The sequence below is a fragment of the Perca fluviatilis genome, chromosome 19, assembly GCF_010015445.1.
Source record: "Perca fluviatilis chromosome 19, GENO_Pfluv_1.0, whole genome shotgun sequence".
NCBI classification, from domain to species: domain Eukaryota; kingdom Metazoa; phylum Chordata; class Actinopteri; order Perciformes; family Percidae; genus Perca; species Perca fluviatilis.
The window spans coordinates 28,467,424-28,487,522 of NC_053130.1; the positions used below are offsets into that span (position 1 = coordinate 28,467,424).

Here is a 20,099-nt window from a genome sequence, read left to right on the forward strand (position 1 = left end):
CCCCTTATGGCCCTTCATGATTCAGCAAAACCTCCAGCTACATGGCTACGCTCTGACTCATCCCATTCCTCCCCACTGCCTGTCGCTCGGTCTCTGCGGTGACACATGTTCAAAGTAATCTCTCCAAACATCATTAACCTTGACAAACATCCGGCCAGCCACACCAATACTGCTGACTCAAATCAATTACATACAACCCTTTACATAACTAAAAAGATAGATAGCTGTCTCTAAGGACACACCACAATCATGAATTCACTGATGAGAGGAAGCTAATGAATGCAGAGTACTAGGTCACGTGCCAAAGGGTGCAAAGTGTTAGTGAAGGAGTTAGAAAAGCTTGAAAAAGAAAAGAGCAAAACACCACCCCCGCAAACCAGTTTCATTCATGGGTAAGTTGTTACTTTGCCATGCAACAATCCCTGAGACACATACACACCACTGAGAAAACTGTATTCATAAATTGGGGAAACAAAGAGGTGCCTGATTGAGCAAGTCACTTGCTATGTCCATCAAACTTCCTGGATACAGATCCACTTCCAATGTCCTTTGTGCACTTGAATCAGCAGAATTGTGTCCTTAAATGTGTCAGAGAATCTGCATCATTTGGCTTTATTCCTGGCGTCTTGCGACAAGACACTATTTCATCTGTGACACATTAGAAGTGAGAGAATGGCAGCCAAAAGAGCAAAAAATAATTACAAAAAAGAAGGTAAAATCTTGACATCCAGTCCATTTCTCCTTCTTTCAGACACACATGCTGTCGGAATATATTATCCTGAATGAATTTTGGAAGTGAATCTGTAATAACAGTCATCCGCCCTTGACTGAAACAGCCAGGATTCAGTGTACACTTAAAAGTATGCACAACATTTTAAATTTGTGAGTTTTAATGCCACAGGGGCCTAAAGTGAAACCCTATTTTATTATTAATTTCAAAAACACCAATCTTAGAAATGAAAGTGTTCTGGCAAAGACTGAGGTGTCAAGGCGTTTCAAAATCTGTGCTCTCCTCTAATGAAATATAATAAACAGATTCTCTCAAACATAATTCCTGGAGGTAAATCTTAACCTAAGTAGAAATAAAATGTCAACATAGTAGGACTGTATTCAGCTATCCTATAGTTAAATGACATTAAGTTGGTGTTTGCAGGGAATGCAGTAGCAAGCAGACCGTCCTTAAGGTTGGACCAACAGAACACACAGCACTTCACATAATCAATCAAATTGAGCGTGGAAAACCAAGCCATTTCCACACCCTGTCAAAGCCTTTATTGGCACACCCACTTCCCTCCAGACTTCAAACGGCTTACTCACGAGGATGGCATTCATCCCCGAAGCTAGGCCATACACCAGCCCGGCCAGGCGGGCTGCATATGTATACTCTTTTAAATCGTCCTTCAGTAACATGAGTAACAAGTAGGTCATGTTGCAGTGCAGGGGATCTGCGTATAGGTAACGACTAAAACAAAAAGAACAAAAACAAAAATACATGTTTGTTGGGAATGAGGGGTTGTCAAAAAGAAAGACAATGCAAGTATGAGAAGAATGATAAGAAGAGTATGTATATGCAGCCTCACGACCAGCTTTCTGTCCCGTAAAAACTGTCAACTATATTCTATGGAAGACTCGTGCCACCACCGTTTGAAGATCAACCTTTAAATCCTAGATTCAACGCGGTGGGTGGAATGCCCCTTGACCGGATGTGATAAATACAGGTGTGCATTTAACCACAACACATCTAAAAGTGAGAAAAGATGATGATCGGTATGCCTGACAACGTGAGAAAATAATTACCATAAAGTAGTCATAAGGGGTTTGCGAGAGGTGGGTGAGAAAAAAAAAACGGGAAAAGGATTGATAAAGAATGAAGAGGAAGATGCAGACATACGAGAGGCTAGACTGGCCAGGTCTGGGTTGAAAGATTGTTTTTAAACAGCATGTTAAGAGTTTTGACAATAAAAGACAGACAATTTTCATTTATTGTATCATCCTGTTAGATAAAACCTTCCAGTCTGGCCATAGAGATGGCTTAAAATGACCTGTCGAACCCAGGCCTGGCTGAGTCACAGTAGCCCAGTCTGAGGATGATGAAACTTGGGGACCTAAGGTCTGGGATGCAGCGTGAGGGCGATGGGGAGGAATTTTGAATACTTACATACATCCCATAGACGGTATTTTGGAGGTCATAGTTCAAGCCAGCTAGCTCGGCTGCATATGCATACTCGTTGAGGGAGTCCTTGAGGAGCTCCAGGTATAAATACGCCATGTTACAATGCAATGGGTCCACATACGCAAACGGGCTGTAGAGAAAATGTCAGTGGTCAAACAAAGCACAGAAGCAAAGCGTAGACGCATTGGTTTCTACATTTTCTCTCAGTAGAAGCTGAAGGTACTACAAGTATCATAAATAACATAGTTCTACACAGCAACAGACAATTAGCTGTAGTTATTAGGGTTGTTAACAGTGCAAATGTTCCAGTTTAGGGTGTTTGGCGACTCGTTACAACCTATGAACCAAATTATTACAGTATAATAGACTAATTAAAGTGCCACACCGAAGGGTACGGCAGTGTTTCAGTTGCCGACTATCTTAACATAGCAAACAGTTTTTCGCTGCTATATTAAGGTTCTGAATGTCGAGGACAGAACCTAACACGAATTAAATCATTTCAATAAAATCACATTCAATTAAAAGGTTTACGTAGAGTTTCCTTATTTGTATTTCCATTGCTCTTAACATGCTGGCCTGTGGCCCTCCGTGGCCAAACTGTGACAGTCTTCCTCTGACCAGAGTTGTGTTGACATTAAAGTAAATAACTACTGATCACATGTTCAGCTTGCAATAATGTATAGCGTCACTTCAAAAGGTCCCATGACATGGTGCTCTTTGGATGCTTTAGGCCTTAGCGGTCCCCTAATACTGTATGTGAAGTCTCTTTTATATAGGCCATAGTGGTCCCCTAATACTGTATCTGAAGTCTCTTTTATATAGGCCTTAGTGGTCCCCTAATACTGTATCTGAAGTCTCTTTTATATAGACCTTAGTGGTCCCCTAATACTGTATGTGAAGTCTCTTTTATATAGGCCTTAGTGGTCCCCTAATACTGTATCTGAAGTCTCTTTTATATAGACCTTAGTGGTCCCCTAATACTGTATCTGAAGTCTCTTTTATATAGACCTTAGTGGTCCCCTAATACTGTATGTGAAGTCTCTTTTATATAGACCTTAGTGGTCCCCTAATACTGTATGTGAAGTCTCTTTTATATAGGCCTTAGTGGTCCCCTAATACTGTATGTGAAGTCTCTTTTATATAGACCTTAGTGGTCCCCTAATACTGTATGTGAAGTCTCTTTTATATAGACCTTAGTGGTCCCCTAATACTGTATCTGAAGTCTCTTTTATATAGACCTTAGTGGTCCCCTAATACTGTATGTGAAGTCTCTTTTATATAGACCTTAGTGGTCCCCTAATACTGTATGTGAAGTCTCTTTTATATAGACCTTAGTGGTCCCCTAATACTGTATGTGAAGTCTCTTTTATATAGACCTTAGTGGTCCCCTAATACTGTATCTGAAGTCTCTTTTATATAGACCTTAGTGGTCCCCTAATACTGTATGTGAAGTCTCTTTTATATAGACCTTAGTGGTCCCCTAATACTGTATGTGAAGTCTCTTTTATATAGGCCTTAGTGGTCCCCTAATACTGTATGTGAAGTCTCATTCCCGAAATTCAGCCTTGGTGCAGAATTACAGCTACTAGAGCCAGTCCCACAATGAGCTTTCCTTAGGATGTGCCATTTCTGTGTCTGTGGCTATTGAGGAGGAGAGAGGGGGGGGCAAGGTGGAGGGTGGGGGTGTGGCCTTGACCAACTGCCACTTTTCTCGTTTGAAAGCCATGTCGTCTCTTTCTCATCAGTGGGCCAAATTCTCTGGGCGGGCAAAGCAGAGAAGGGGAGGTAACCTTGCTCCTTATGACCTCATAAGGAGAAGATTCCAGATCGGCCCATCTGAGCTTTCATTTTCTCAAAGGCAGAGCAGGATACCCAGGGCTCGGTTTACACCTATCACCATTTCTAGCCACTGGGACCATAGGCAGGCTGGGGGAACACATATTAATGTTAAAAGACCTCATAAAGTGACATTTTCATGCCATGGGACCTTTAAGCTACTGTTAATGCAAAATGAACACTTCCTCCAGGTCCTTCAAAAAATTTAACTATTTTGTTTTTGTAGAGCAGCTACAGGAATTGATGACAACCATTTACACGTAAAAGTTGATTTACTGGTATCTACCTTGTATCAAAAGTTCCACCTGAACTACAAAGGTTCACAGTTAGTTACGCACCTGAAGAACTCAAAGTTCAGGCATGCCTTGGGCAAGAAGAACTTGTCATCCTGCTTGAACCACACCTTGCTCATAGCTGTGTCCTGGAAGAAAAGTACACCACACGCACAGGCAGTTCTTATTTCCATATTCCTATTTAAGGCCATTCTGTACAAAGATAAATGTCTGCAGTCCCTGGAAATGAAAAGGCACACTTCATCAGCTACACACCACAAGCAGACAGTGTGCATTTAAATAATCACATAATTGTGAACAAAGTTACTTTGATTTCAACAGTTGACGCTATAGTCTTTTTGCAATAAAAGTTAAAGGCAGAGTGGCTTTTATTTAGTCTTTCCTTCAGAGAATAGAATATGTACACTTTTAATAGCCTAGTTCCTCTGATATTGACATGATGGCAACAACAGTACTAAATGCTTTATGTCTCAATCAAAATATCTCATCAGCATATGAAAGCATAACAGAGATTTCTAACAATATGAACTTAAGCAAGGATCATCCAATGCAGTTACTGGGTAATTAACACTAGAAAGGCCAACGGGTAAAACGTGTCTGGCATTTTTAAATGCATGCAACTCTGTTAATATAAAACCCCTTCATCTCTCAGTCCATGCTTTTTGCTAAAATGGGTAGATTAATCATCTAGTGAGTTATGGGGGGGGTGTGGCATAAAAAGAAAATGAAAATATGATCATTTATGCCTAAAACCACCAGGCCATAAACTGACTTTTACATAGTTATTTTGTCAAGTCGTAGTTATTTTGTCAAGTCGTACTTCTTGTTTTAAAAAAAAAAATAGATAAAAATGAATGAATGCTTCAAGATATGGCATATTTGCGAGTGCTTACGCTGTTATGGCAGCAGGTAAATATTACCCACTCAGTGGTTTTAGGCGTGAATGGAATGCTGGCCTTCCTAGTGTTAAGAGTGACCTAACTTTTCTGTACTTTGATAGAGTTGTGCAACAAAACACTTGCCTTGATTAAAGCGGGGACTGATGGAGAGTCTTTCTCAAGAGGGTAGATCTCAAAGTTGGTAGGGATGAACTCGTTTTTCATCGGCAATTTGAACTTGCCGTTGAGGTCTGCACTTGCCCATTTCTGAAACACAGGCATAAAATAAGCAAGCATTGTCTTACACATTACATGGCAGAAAAATTGTGAATTATTGTAATTAGAGCACTCTGACTGCAAGGATTCACCTCAATGGACTCTTCAGAGATGGCCTCCTGTTTGTACTGTGTGCCATACCACTCTTCTGTTTTGTTGGTTTGCCCCTCAAATGACCTTGACACCACTGCAACTCTGGAAAAGGAAAAAGTAAACCAGGTCACCTTAAATGGATACAAAGAGCTCTCTGCCAGAGCTAATGAGATAGTCTCTATTTGTAAGCACTGAGCAAGATGAGATTTGAATGCTTTTTGCATTTGGATAATGTCCGAGGTAGTGGAGATCCATTGACACATTTGTCTGCCTCTAACTGATGATGAGCTATGTTTAGAATTCCTATACACACTCTGTGTGTTGCATTTAGAGTGTGGGTCACTGGTACCTAAAACTGAAAAAAAGTGAAAACTAGTAGTGTATGAGTAATAAGTGTGGATATAGTTTCTAGTAGGGGTGTGACGAGACACTCTGCTCACAAGACGAGATTGGGTTTATGTGATCGAGACTTTAACACTATTTTAAAGAAAACTTAGAAATATGACTGGAAAAATAGTCTTTAATCAGAGAACCAAGGTTACAACGTAACCAAGCGTTCCACTGCAGCAGTAATCAAGAAAGTAGGCTGCTCTTTTTAGGACAATTTTAAGACGAGGGGAGAACATTGCTCTTTGTTTAATATCATTAAAAGTAAAGCTAGGTTTTGCTTTCTGCTTCCGACTCATTTAAAAAAAAGAGAGAAAGAGAGCGATCTGCGCAAGTCAGCGCCACACTGAACTGCATGTTGCAGTCCGCACTTGAATTATGCAACCTGACTTGCTGTAACTTCCCTTACGTCTGCTGGAATGACATTGATACAAAGGAAACACTCAAAATATTGCTGGCAAAACATCAAGGTTAAATAGCCACTTGAGTAGAAGAAGAGACTGGCATGCAAACTGTCAGGGTCAGCCAAAGAGGGCATGCAATCTCCTCCATGGTAAGCATTAAGGAATGGACTAATTACAAGTCTGCACTTTGCTTGAAAGAAAAGTAGCATCCCATACAATTCATTAGAGTTAAGGCTACAATAGGTGCTGCAAAAGAGAAAATAGTGCTATTCCCACTATACGACTCTTTTATTTGGTATGGTCTCTGACTTAAATTCACAACACCCGTGTGACAAAATGTATTACTAAATAAAAAATGAAACCGTTTTAAAAGGGTCATTCCAAAAAAATGGCTGAAGAATCTCCACAAAAGACAGAATGCAGGGTCCAACTGTATGGTTTACTGTCATCTTAGCTCATCGTTTGGTGTTTAGGTCCAAAACTGTTTATTGTGGCTGCCAACACCTAGGTCTATCAACATACAGTATAAAGCTATCTACCTGTGCTTAACACAAAATACTATTTGGTAGACCAATATCTCTTAATAACACAGGCATGTAGAACAAGTTTGCTAGAAACAATTTTATATTGGCCAAATTGTTCATGTAAAATCCTATGAGGATACCAGCTTTTTCAATTGAGAGAGCATAAACTTGATAATGTATTCCTGAGCACACATATCCATCTTCTGATTCAACTAACTGACCCTTTGAGGCTGCAGACATAATCAAATCTGTGAAGTTGTCTGGCATCCCTTTTTCAAGGCAGAGCATTGAAAAGCTGTTTCATCCAAATATCAAAAGAAGACCAACAGCACTCTGTCACAGCAGGCAGACCAATTTTTATCCTCCATTATTATTATTATTATCCCCGAATTATGTATCGCAGATACCAGTGATAAAGATAGAGTAGACTTTCTGGGCCATTTCTTTGGGTGTTGCACAAATACACACACTATTACCAGTAAATAAGGCTTGCAACACATGTATTTGTCAAATTGAAATCAATAAGAAAATTGTTATGTTTTGTACACAATATAGGTAGCACATAACATGGCATCAGCCTTTCTGTACATGACCAGAGACTAATGTTCTCACACTGACCTAACATGCTCTGGTCTCAGCTTATCCAGCACCATCTCGATCAGATCGGGCCTGAAGTCCTCCAACAGGTACTCTGCTGCGAGAATCTCTTCAAGAGGGTAGTACTGAAACACACAGAGCAGACAGCTGTTAGCCTCGTACCGCTTGAGGTGGGACGATTAACTGGCTTAAAGGGCTAGTAATAAGTCTTCAACTGCCACTGGAGTAGACGGACAGTAAAAAGCATTTGTTGTTAAAGCTCTTTTCTTAGGGAGGGTGACTTTTTTTATTTTTTTATTATTTGAACTGCCAAAACCTAGCAAGACAACACACAAGAAAAATTCTGTAATTATTGCAGCAGTGATGATTAAGTACTTAAGTCAATGAGCCTTGCTAAGACAGTCATACAGGAAGGGTAGGAAATATAAAAAGCCTAGCTTTACTCGGACTGTGCCTCTGCAAAATATAAATTCTCTCTATACAGAGTCAACAGCAGGAGCAGGCAGCCCGATGACGACAGCAGGTACAGACGCAATGAGCTGCATTGTGTCTCCCTGGAAACAATCTTTGCAGATATAGAGGGGACCTACGTGTACAAGACCAGCCACTTTGGAAGTGTACCCACGGGGTCGCTCCTTGTCCTTGAACCTGAAGGCCACTTTGTTTAAATCCTGCAGAGAGAGACAGAGATGTAACAGGTCAAATCACAGCACATACAACAGACATTTAGAGCCAGATTCTAAGCCTCCAAGCCCTAAACAGCGGATAGACATAATCAAGGAGATCTTTACAATGGAAAGGATATTTTTTTTCTCTAAGATCTAGAAGAGCAATCTTCCTCAGAAAATGGGAGAAATTGACTCTTTATATCAGAAGAAATTGATGCTGCTTCACTGTTAATGTCTGTGGACATTAAAAAGGACATTTAACACATGGAATCATGTAAAATTAACTGTAGTACCCCACACAGTGTTCTTTGTGTTTGTTATTTTCTGTAAACTCTGTATGAATACTTTAAATAGAGTTAGAAAATATTATTTAGTTTTTTTTTTTTTTTTTTTAACTTAATCTCCATATTATTCTAATCCTTTAGGAAAGACAATTTTAGTAAAAACAGACTTTCACAGTGTAGCATAGAAAAATAATACTATTCAGTTTCATTTGACATGGCTACGTTTAAGAAGACAAGATGGTGAAAATAGCTGGCAGGTTTGAATCCATCAGTCTCTGCTATCAAAGTCGGTGCTGCTCTATTAGTTTCTCTGCTAACCAGAAATAAGTAGGTCAAGTTTGTCCTGCCCCTCTGTCTGAAATGTTGTCGCTGAACAGACAACATTAATTACCTTGCACTCCTCAAACACCCACTCCTGTGGTCCCTCAGTACGCAGTTTCTGGATGTACTGGAACATGTGGAAGATGATGTCCTCAACGTGCACTGCAGTGACCCATAATATATATATAAAAACATAACTCAATGAACAGTATCTACATTTCATTTACTCGCGCATATACAAATCGACCACAACAGGGATAATCACAACCACATGCAAAGCACGTCAGCATATGGTGAATGAGCTACGGTTAATGTAGCGTTGGGCTGTACTACTTACAGAGGCCCTCCTCAGTCAAGTCCACATTGATGATAAAGAACATGAATCCTCTGGCTCCTTCTTTCTGCCCTCCCACAAGTGTGTTCACCCAGCCTTCAAAATAATAATCATGGTCATTTTCTGTTAAACGTAACATAAGAATGGAAATTGAACAGCTTAATAAGTTTAATAGTACATCTTCAATACTAAAGAAATTCTACTCCGATTGAAAAACAAATCAGAAAATAGTACATATTCAGCATTGTGTTCTTAACTTATAATATCTGTATATGGTCATTATTTAAAAAAAACAAAGAAATACATAAAAACTATTTTAAATTCAACAACCTTTGTGTCCTACCTTTAGACTTGAGCTCAGATAACAAACTTCCGGGTCCTTCATGACCAATCAGATGTCCCAGATAATGTCCTGGGTTAGATTTGTAGTACTTCTGTAGGTCCGGGATGGGGAAAGTCACATACAGGTTCCTGATGTCTTTAATAGGCACCACTTTGTAGAATTGCTGCGACAGAACACAAAGAACAGAAAAAGAACGTGTTGTGACTTGGGAAAACTCATTCATGATAGTTTAGAAAACATATTTTGATGAGTGATGACAGGAAAATGTTTTCATGATGTAGTGCCTGAATACATTTTCCCACTGTGTTTTCATATACAGAACAGCCAGTTATCATGAACTAACTGGATAACAAAACCTAATAAATACTATCTCAATCAATACTGACTATGGCCCTACATTACAGTAAAGAGTGTAGAGTGGTAAGTGTGAGAAACATTGGCAAGGTAAGTAATACACTCACTCTGAGGTGTTCTTCCTGGAAGGGGTGCTCAGGGAATTCTGGGATAGGTACGTTCTTGTTCTCCACTTCACCAAATAGCTTAACCACCATGGAGGTCAACTCATCTAATGATTCTGTAGGTAAAGAGGAAAAAAGCTCAGATTTACATTAAAGTTAATAGACAACAAGTAGCTCATATGAATGCAAAGACCACCCAATGAAATGTTTCAGCAGTATGTAATAAAGGATAGATATTGACACTCATTCAGTGAAATACTGTATATCAACTAGAATACTTTGACCATCAATAAAGTATTTCCAGAATGCACAAAACGGTTCCACTCCAATGATATTTCTGACCAATAAATGCACAATAAAGCTCAGTAGACATTCAGCTGTGGAGTAACTGAGAGCCACTTGGAGCCATTAATCAGGCTTGGATGTTCTTTTAAGAACTTCTGTCTCTTACAATTCAGATGAGAAAGCTTTGCGAATGATAATTAACACGAGTGACACTTTTAATAAGAGATGGCTCTTCATTTAAAAACAGAAAGAATGAGCACTGTATACAAGGGGGTTGAGAAAATCATTAACTTGAAATTAAAATAGGCGGTATGAGGCATCCTAACATCGACACATTATTAACAATCATTCTGAGAGGTAATTATTGCTATGACCATAACAAAAGCCCATCTTTGAGAAGCCCACGTTGGCTTTTATTTTTAACTCTGCAATATCATGTAGTTTGAGAAATGCGTTTCTGTCCTTCCAACACAAAGACTGTTGTAGATGGAAAAAACAGGAAGAGTTTGCTTTACTTTTACCAAAAAGGAAGCAGAGGTTTTTAAAGTGTCTCACAATTACAGAAGATTACAAAGGCCGAAACTAGTAAAAGACCAATAGAAGATATTGTTACAAAGTACACAAACCTCCACGCGAAGCTAAAGACAATACAAACATGTAAAACAAGAGAAGGTGCTGTAGGGCATACTGTAAATGGACTAACCTTTAACAAATACTACAACCAGCATTAGCTATGAGCTACTCAGTCTTGACAATTGTCTCATTTGTTTTTGGCAATTATACCGAGGCAAAGTATCACAATTGATTTTACAAGGATATTTTGTATTTCTGTATATTAACTTGACAATCAAACTAATATTATAAATGATGGTTTATATTTCAATTTTGAAATATTATGGTTTAGGCCATCTACACAAAGTCTACATGACTGTGTAGCGTACAGTTTGTTCCTCTTTGTTGTCTTGTGTAACCGACAGTACAAGGGGTTGATAAGGCGCACGAGTGCAACATTTAAACAGGACGTTTGTGAGAGGTCAACTCTTACCTCTTCCTAACACGCACAGTCCCATGAGGTTGGAGGAGTAATATGTAGAATGAAACTTCAGGAGCTCCTGACGGATGTCAATCCCATCTTGAGACGGCCGGGTCTCAAGGGTCAATTTGTTACCTAAAAATGATTGAATGAACAGTGACAATTTGTTTTTCAAAGTCATGCCACAACTTCTCCATGACAAAAGTACAACTGTAATGATCAAGCTTTGCTAGTTCTACACTACATCAAATCATTCAGGTTCATTTTCACTCTCTAACTGAAATTATCAATTTAGTTTAAATAACCAGATCCACCAATATGAGCAGTGTATTGACATGAGACAGTCATTGTTCCACCCTGTGCAAAGGATGCAGACACAGATAAACATCCGCAAGGTCTTCTTGAGAACTGCATTTAAATATTCAGGGCACTAAAACATAAAACTTTGTGAGTTATTCAATCGGACAACATGAATCAGTTTATGATGATATGTCAGGTACATGGACAAGCTGCTTGCCTGCTATCTGAAATTAACCATATTTCAAGTTTTTTGAGACAGGAGACAGAAAAACAAAGCAACAATCTTGAGAAGATTAGGTTTGTCTGCTAAGACAGCATGACTTCCAGGCCTTTCTGATCCTCTGGAGTAAAAGATTATATAATTCAAGACTGCCATCAGGTGGCTATTCTTAGCTTGGAGCTGCTTCCAAGTCCACATCACTCTGATCTGGAAATTCACTGGCCCAGAGAGTAAACTCTCTTTTTATGCTATGAGAACAGTCAAATGTCAGCTGAGTGAATCTTAATGGTTATAATTAAGAGGCATACAAGTGTTAAAGATGTCACAGACCAAAGCTGTAGCATGTGAACAAAATGGTGGGTTGAATTGTATTTATTGCTATAGAACACCATCATGTCATTTTGTTTAGCAAACACTACTAAAGTGACGTTCTTATGTTGCCAAATATCTAATGGTAAAAAAGTGAATTACCATGTATTTTTTTTTATTATAAAGCAGGTCGAGGTGCTACATAAATACTGTGAAAGTATCAAAATGCTCAATCCACAGAGGAATGCACACAGCCTCAGAAACTAATCCGTCTGGGCTTTTTCAGAAGGAAGAGCTAAAATGGGGTGTATATTCAGACAGAGTGTGAATACAGGTATATTCAGACAGTAGAGGTGTTGAAATTAATCAAATAATCGATGCATTGAATCGTGGACGATGCTGCATCGATAATCGGCAGGCTCATAATCGATCATTTCCGTTTACAACTTAATGTAGGCCTAACAACATTTCCGTTTACATATTCTGTTATGTTTTGCACATTCAGGAATGTGCTCAGTGCTGTAGTTTTATGTATCCAATTTATTTAGTATTAGAACACTGCAGAATGTTTTGTTTTTGAAGCTTGAAAAGCTATGAATTAAATATCCTACATGGCTTTAATAGAAAAATGTATTTGACGCATCGTGATATCGAATTGAATCGCTGACATGATAATCGTAATCGAATCGGGAGATCAGTGAAGATTCACACCTCTATCAGACAGACAGTATGAGAAAAACAATAATAAATGAGAACCAGGTTCTAGTAGATACCCAAGAAACTAGCATAATATGGGACCTTTAATAGTGTAATCTCTGTGGGGCATGATACTTCTTTAAACACTGCAAAGGTGGTGTAATATGAACCCTATATATTTAAATATTGCAAAACAAAAACTAACTTCTTATTTTTTTTACATTAATATGTTAATAGGCGAGTGGACAGGACCAAACTATACGTAATCAGATCATCTACCCAATACATGGTACTTTTGTTTAAACATCCAGTGTTTTTAACAAACTATTCCAGTTGTGTTCAGTGTATGCCGGCAGACAGATGTGATAGACCTGATAACCTTACGTATCATGGAGGCAGAGAGCAATTACCAGAAAGTTAGAATGAAATATAGGATCATGTACAGTTGAAGTGAGCACTGGTGGCAACTCTCGAGATTTTCTACCTGTTCCAAATTTACTGAAGGGGTGGTCAGGGTTGCCAGTGGCCTTCTCTAACTGGAACAGCCTCCAGGCATCATTCATCAGGTTCTTCTCGTGCTCAGAGTCCACAGCATTCACCTCCCGGTCCTTACAGCTCTCATCAAACAGTGGGCACAGGAAGAATTGGGCGAACCTACAGAGGTCGCAAAATGACAGTAAAGGAAACATTAAGCAGTATATTTCAATATTAGTATCAGTTTAGTATTAATGAACTTTCAGTGGATGATAATAATAATAATAATAATAATAATAATAATAATAATAATACTTAAGGCTGTATAAACTTTAAACATTTAATATATGCTTGTTTAGCAGTAGCCTAAAGCTGTTCTGGATTAAATGAAGACCGTTTTTAGTGTGTAGGATCATTTGTGGACACAAAAAAGAAAGAAAGACATGAAGCAGGATATAATGAAAGGCCATTTGCATTAGTACAAAGTGAGAGCAACTGCCAAGCAAATGAGACACACACAGACACAGACAGACACACACAGACACACGTCAGCTTTTGCTGTAGATTTGAAGGTTTACGCAACAGATTTATGCAAGTCATGTTATCTGACAAACATGTACCTTTGTCACAGCAGCTAATTGTTCAGCTCAATAAAAAGCTCTTGCAAAACAATCACAGCATGACCCTTCGTACTAAAATGCGTTTTTTAGTATGAGGTTCTTATTCCTATTAAATTTTAGTAACATGAACCCTCCAAAAATGTTTTTGTCCACCACAATATGAGTCTAGAACAAATAATCTTGCTTTTAATGTGTTAATGGCCAAATAAGAATATAAATACAGTCATTCTGATTAGTACAGCAAGGGTATGGTTATAATATTGAGGTCAGCTAACAACACATATGATCCTTTCAGGCACAGTGCTACATCATCAATATTTCAACATACTCTTCTGCACTGTCCTTTCCTACCACTACAGTCCAGATGGCCTTCCCAATTCACTGGCGCAGGTGAAAAATTAGCCTAGCACACACAAACAAGTGCTTGCTAGTCTAATCATTCATTTATAAGTAGGTAAGCTTATCCCAATAGGTTAGATTCTGACACCGCCCGACTGTCCTCTGCAAACCACCGCAGCTGGCACGGGAGCAGAGACCGTGCAAGGCTGAGGACATCAGTCTCACCCTGACGTCTCTCGCCTGAGTGGGGGGTAGGAACTATGCTGATGGTTAAAAGAGAGCACAATGCAGCTGGGTCTGGTAACCAAAGACGGACAGAAAACGACCTGGCAGCTCACTTGGGTTAACACCAAGACTCCCAAGGGAAACATTGTATACTGATAAATTAACAAGCACTTAGGCACAGAGATGACAACTGTATTTATTGTATGCGGAAGAGAAAAAGTAGGATCCTAAAAAAAAAAAAAAAATTAAATTCTTGTATGCCGAGTCTATTGTAACATATGGCCAGGGACTACAGATGAAAACTAGCCTTTTGGCAAATTCTGCCATATTTACAGCAATGTTCATAAATATGTACTGTTGCTGTCAAATAAATTAATAAAATAAATGACATTTGCAGAGACCCAGTGTGATACAAGGGTGCCAAAGTCAACACAATTAAATACAGCTGAGCACATGCTGTAAACACGTCACGCGATCGAACGGGTCGCTTGTTTATTGGTAGGGCTGGGCGATAAAACGACAAGTCTCGCGATAGACACGTAATCAATATCAATAGAAAATGCGGTCGATAAAACGTCCGATAACTTGTTTTTCTTCATCAGAAGAAACCAGAGGTTGTGAAGCAAGTTTGGTTGCTTGAACAAAGACACTCACTCTCTGGTAACCTAGCAACGTAGGGAGTGACACTCTAACAGCCAATCATGTAACAGTATCAAGTTTGGTTGCGCCACATTGCTGTCTCGTGTTATTCAATAACAGAACCGGCTGCGTGGAGTGGAAAGTGAGTGAGGAAATTGTTAATAAAACAGGAAAAATCAGTATGGCAGTTTTGGGGATTTTATAAGTCTGACCGTAGTCAGACCAATGTCGTCAGACCGTCGTTCCCACCAACACTGGTAATACCACAAACTTGTTTTTCCACCTTAAATTTAATATATTTTTCTCCTGGTCCTTATTTTAAATAGGTCATAAAAAATATCAATAATTATCGATATCGACCGATATGAAACACTTATATCGTGATACAGTTTTCAGCCATATCGCCCAGCCCTATTTATTGGACAGAATATCCGAAACTCACCGACACTTCTGGTCTCAGAAATAATGGAATAACACCAAATTTATTACGTCTTGGGTTTTCTGGTTCTGTTTTAGTGTTTCTGATATTTTAGAAGAAGGCGAACAATGTGAGCAGTTGACAGACAGTGAGTGAACGAGAGGGAGATGATGATAATGATGTCACACAGACGACCAGCGATGTGTGCTCAGAACAGCTCATGGTTCTGAAAGTTATCATCCCTTAAATCATATAGGCCTGTAAGTCCATAAATTGTGTGCAAAATTGAAACTGCATTCTCTTGGTTCACTTCCTGTATTTGGGTCGGATCGCGTTCTCACCTAAATTGAACCGAACTCTAGTTCACTTTGAAGTGAACCGAGACTCACGTTTTTCAAGCGGACCAGAGTAGGTTTGTTTTTTGTTTGACGCGTACCAGAGTTCAGATGAGCGTTCGCCCCAAACGAACCGGATTATCCTACCAAACGCTCCAGGGTTCGATATAACGGACCAAACGAGGAATGTGTGAAGGCAACCTAATATGAGACAAGTTACTTTTTGTACATGGCAAAATGAACAGGAAAGTACCTATCTAGTGCTCCTTCCAAGTGCTCATGGGACACGTCAAAGTAATAGTTGGTATGCTCTCCACTGGTGAAGGCGTTGGAGCTGCCTGCATGCTCGCTGAGGAACTGGCTGTACTCATTCTCCTTGGGGTACTTCTTTGTTCCCAGGAACAGCATGTGCTCACAGAAGTGTGCCAGGCCCGATATGTTCCCTGGGTCCGATAATGAACCTGTGAATTCAACAAGAATGGCCACAGAAAATCAGTTGATCAAGCTGTAGCTCGCAGCAGGGGGACGACTTTGCACGGCAGTAAGCATGATCGGTCCATGTACAATAAAGGCAATAAGTCTGTTATCTTATTTGACAGAAATCTATGCATTATTTCTGACAATTTTATAAACAAAATGTATATTATGCTTGAGTAAATAAAACCCCAATTAACAAAAACAACAAAAAATAATATTAATATGTAAATAAATCACCAAATAATCAATTGCTATTTTTATTCTCAATACTTTTTTTGTGCTGCTTATTTTCCTTTGGGGCTGGCTAAAACCTCTGGGGGGCACCAACAATTCCTCTATGCAGGAAAAACCCTGCATTGTTATTTTGTCATTCAGGCAATTACTTAATTAACACATGTTAATAATATGACCCAAATAATTAAGAGCAACCTTGCTCATTGTAACATTTTACTTCACTTTCACTGTAACTGCCTCTTTATCAGAGAGTTTATGGTAAAATGTCATTGTCCACAGAAACCATGCTAGTGTGGTGTATTAAGCATGTTATCATCATTTCCTCCTCCTGCAGTAAATGCAATCTACTACTGCTGAGTCAGAAAGGACATATAGATGGAAGTCACAAAATCGTACACACATCCACAAATTTTTTTCTGGGCAGCTGTCTTATATGTAAATGAGACACCAGGTAGGCATACAATATCGGGTTTTAAGGTTTATTCATGGCTACATGAATAATAGATAGAGATTTTAAAAAATGCTTACCCTAAGCATAATAATAAAAAAAAAATGAAAGTATGGCCAGTACTGAGGTTGTGCATGTAAATATGGCAATCTGCAAAGTACACAACTTGATCTCATGCATTTTACTAAAACGTGGACTACTTCCCTAGCCTAAAGGCCAAATATATAGTTACATTTGGTGCATATATTTACCCTACTGCTTTCCAAATGGTCCCTGTAAGGAAAGCCAAATGAAAACACATGACTACCTGGCAAGGCAAGAGTGATGAAACCCCTTTACCTATTTGAACATCCAACGCAGCTGAAGATTTGTCTGTTGTTGGGTCACTGATGAGCATGGCCTTCAGGCCATTGGTAAACTCCAAACCCCTGTAAACCCGTTTGTCCTCGGGAGAGCGAATTATGTCACTAACCACCCTCTTCACAGCCTGGTCGGTCATTCTGAGTGGCAAGGATGACACCAGCCTGCAGTGGAGGGAATTAAATGTACAGTCAAAGTTTAGTCAAGTTAGCCAAGCAGTCCGTCCTGCCATGTTTATATTCTGATCTGATCGGACATGATGGTCTTGGGAGATGTTGGTACTGAGGGCGACTGCATTATCTTTTTTTTGTAAGGCACAGAATACTTTTAGGGACAAGAATCATATCTGACATTTTGTGTGTGACAAAACACTGTGTATTATACACGTACTAAATTAAGACACAACCCTCACTGATGTGACATTCAGGGGTTTAACAGATGTTAGACATTCACTTCAGACTCTACTAACGTTACAGCAATTAAATGCACCTGGTCACATCACTAGGAAAGCGGCTGCTGTTGGCAAACTATGGTTTATGTAGACCACCTTTATAGGATTAGCTAACTCACACGGCGTGGTTATGAACAGGTTTGAAATACAACCCTTTTACGAACTTGGATAAAGACTTTGTATTGTTAACGTTCCTTTGCTACAACGTACTGCTTGTATATGACATAGTACAGTCAGCTAGCGAAACCTAAACGTTAGTAATAACGTATTCCTAAAAAATAACAATGTACTGTTAGGAAGTTGACTGAAAACACGAATACATCTGCTTCGCCCAGAACACGGCAGGGATTAACGTTAGCTAGCTAGCTAGCTAGCTACATAAAATAATCCCCCTCCACAGAGGGGCAAACTAGCGTTAGCTTGCTACATTAGCACTATAAACTCCAGAGAAGTGACCAAAAGTGGCAGTCGGCTTCGTTTTTCGAAGTATGTGGTTAACGTTACCTTTAATTCCCTGAGGTTGTAAAATGTATTATAATTGCTAAATCATACAGAAGCTCCGCACACAAAACGTTTTAGCTACCACCCTAAGTAGCAACAAAGCTAACAGTTTCAGTCTAGCCAGGGATTTTAATTTAGGGTCAACAACCCGGCTTTAGTGTGGTAACGTTAGCCTACCGTTTGGTGTGAAATAACTTAATCATTTTTAACAAAAAGTTACGACATTTGCCTGACAAACCTTACCTAAAATCTTGGTCAAGACAGAAACCGTTCACTGCTGACTGGCTATATCTCGTAAACTGGGCCGTTCGGTTAATGCACTTAAACATACTTTGCGTCCATGAAAAACAAACCTTGACTTTTACAGCGCCATATTTGACTAGGCAAAAGCAATCGAGCACAGAACAGGGCGTAATTTAAAATGGCATGTTATCAATTCTGCAGGGAATTCACCGACTGATACATGTGATAACGACAATGACTATCAATTAGATAGTCAAAGTTAAAGTGAATGGAACCGGGCAAAATGTCTATCATATTTATGAAATGATGTTGTGTCATTGGTTCTGGTATCGATTAGGTAGCCTGCGTGTGGATTTCCGTTTACGTTCAGCGTATCAAAAATTGGTTTCCCAGTTTTTGCCCTACGCATTCTAGTTATTGTGATGCAAAATTGTCAAATAAATATGCTATACAATACTGATTTTTTTTTAAAGCAGTTACTTAAGTAAGAAATGATTATTTTTGTATTCTGCACCGGATAACATAATTGTTGGGAGAGGCTAATAATATTGTTGCTATTTCTTGTCACATTGCATATTCTAAAAATATGCAGGATGAACATAGCAATACAACGAAAAATTTAGAGATTTTAACTTTGTTCTGCACACGAGCTTTTTTAATTTGGGTGCGTGTATTACGTGTATATACAGTCTATGGTTATCAGTTGTGGTTATGTAGCCAGTGAAATTGCTGTCATCAGACAGCCGCTAGATGGCGACAGATTCCTTTACTTGTTCAATGACAGCCACCACGCCCGTCTGTCACTTGAATCATTAGGGGAGCTGTTACACTTGTCATCTCGTTACTTTACAGTTGGAAAATAACTGCTGTAATGATCTTTTCTTACTTTTTACTAATAGGCCTAATGACAAAACACAGGTTATAATTCTATGAGCTTTTGACAACCTAGCAGCACGATTTAGAGACTTTTTAATGTATAGGCCCATAGGCCTATACTTTTGCACCAGGCTTACATTAAATTACATTACATGTCATTTACCTGACGCTTTTATCCAAAACGACTTAGCCTACAGTTGCTACATATGTCAGATGCCGCACACCTCTGGAACAATTATGGGTTAAGTGTCTTGCTCACAGACACATTGGTTGATGTATCTCCGACACCAAAGGCATGTGTGCGCTATCACCACCCATGTAGCCTATCCGACAGGCAAGTATGTGGTTTTCTGAGACACAGGTGTAAACTAATTTTATTCCACCAAAATGAGTTGGCCAAAGTAGGTAGCCTACAAGGAGTACAAGGAGTATCTGGTTCTTTTCAGGACACCAGAGAGAGTTGTCAGACGCTGCTGGAGAATTATCTGTCGCTATAGTGTTTGCTTTAAAAGGGGAACTTATTTTGAGTGTGACATTCACGGGACTCACTCTGTTCCTCCTCTTTGTTTTTTTTAAAGATTATTTTTTTGGGGGGGGGGTCCGCCTTTAACTTTGACAGGACAGCTAGGTGAGAAAGGGGAGAGAGAGAGAGAGAGAGAGGGGGAAGACATGCAGGAAATCGTCACAGGTTGGATTCGAACCCTGGACCTCTGCGTCGAGGCATAAATCTCTCGTAGCCTGCACGTG

At 39.3% G+C, this 20,099-nt stretch overlaps 1 protein-coding gene across 2 annotated transcripts in view; it reads right to left on the reverse strand.

Annotated features, from left to right (window-relative positions):
* The window catches only part of ide (insulin-degrading enzyme), a 34,105-nt gene extending 15,479 nt beyond the window's left edge, over positions 1–18,626 (reverse strand). Inside the window, exons 1-15 of one of the 2 annotated variants that reach the window (XM_039783564.1) lie at positions 18,477–18,626; positions 17,261–17,445; positions 16,016–16,223; positions 13,197–13,366; positions 11,200–11,322; positions 9,873–9,985; positions 9,412–9,574; positions 9,072–9,164; positions 8,805–8,896; positions 8,052–8,132; positions 7,483–7,586; positions 5,549–5,651; positions 5,325–5,447; positions 4,348–4,430; positions 1,318–1,462 (exon numbers count right to left, since the gene is read on the reverse strand). In XM_039783564.1, the coding sequence (XP_039639498.1) occupies positions 1,318–1,462; positions 4,348–4,430; positions 5,325–5,447; positions 5,549–5,651; positions 7,483–7,586; positions 8,052–8,132; positions 8,805–8,896; positions 9,072–9,164; positions 9,412–9,574; positions 9,873–9,985; positions 11,200–11,322; positions 13,197–13,366; positions 16,016–16,223; positions 17,261–17,445; positions 18,477–18,562 (1,872 nt within the window). In that variant the 5' untranslated portion in view covers positions 18,563–18,626. Of the gene's footprint in view, positions 1–1,317; positions 1,463–2,158; positions 2,304–4,347; positions 4,431–5,324; positions 5,448–5,548; positions 5,652–7,482; positions 7,587–8,051; positions 8,133–8,804; positions 8,897–9,071; positions 9,165–9,411; positions 9,575–9,872; positions 9,986–11,199; positions 11,323–13,196; positions 13,367–16,015; positions 16,224–17,260; positions 17,446–18,476 lie in introns of both variants that reach the window. The other variant, XM_039783563.1, reaches the window with a different exon arrangement.
* Positions 18,627–20,099: the final 1,473 nt, after the last annotated feature.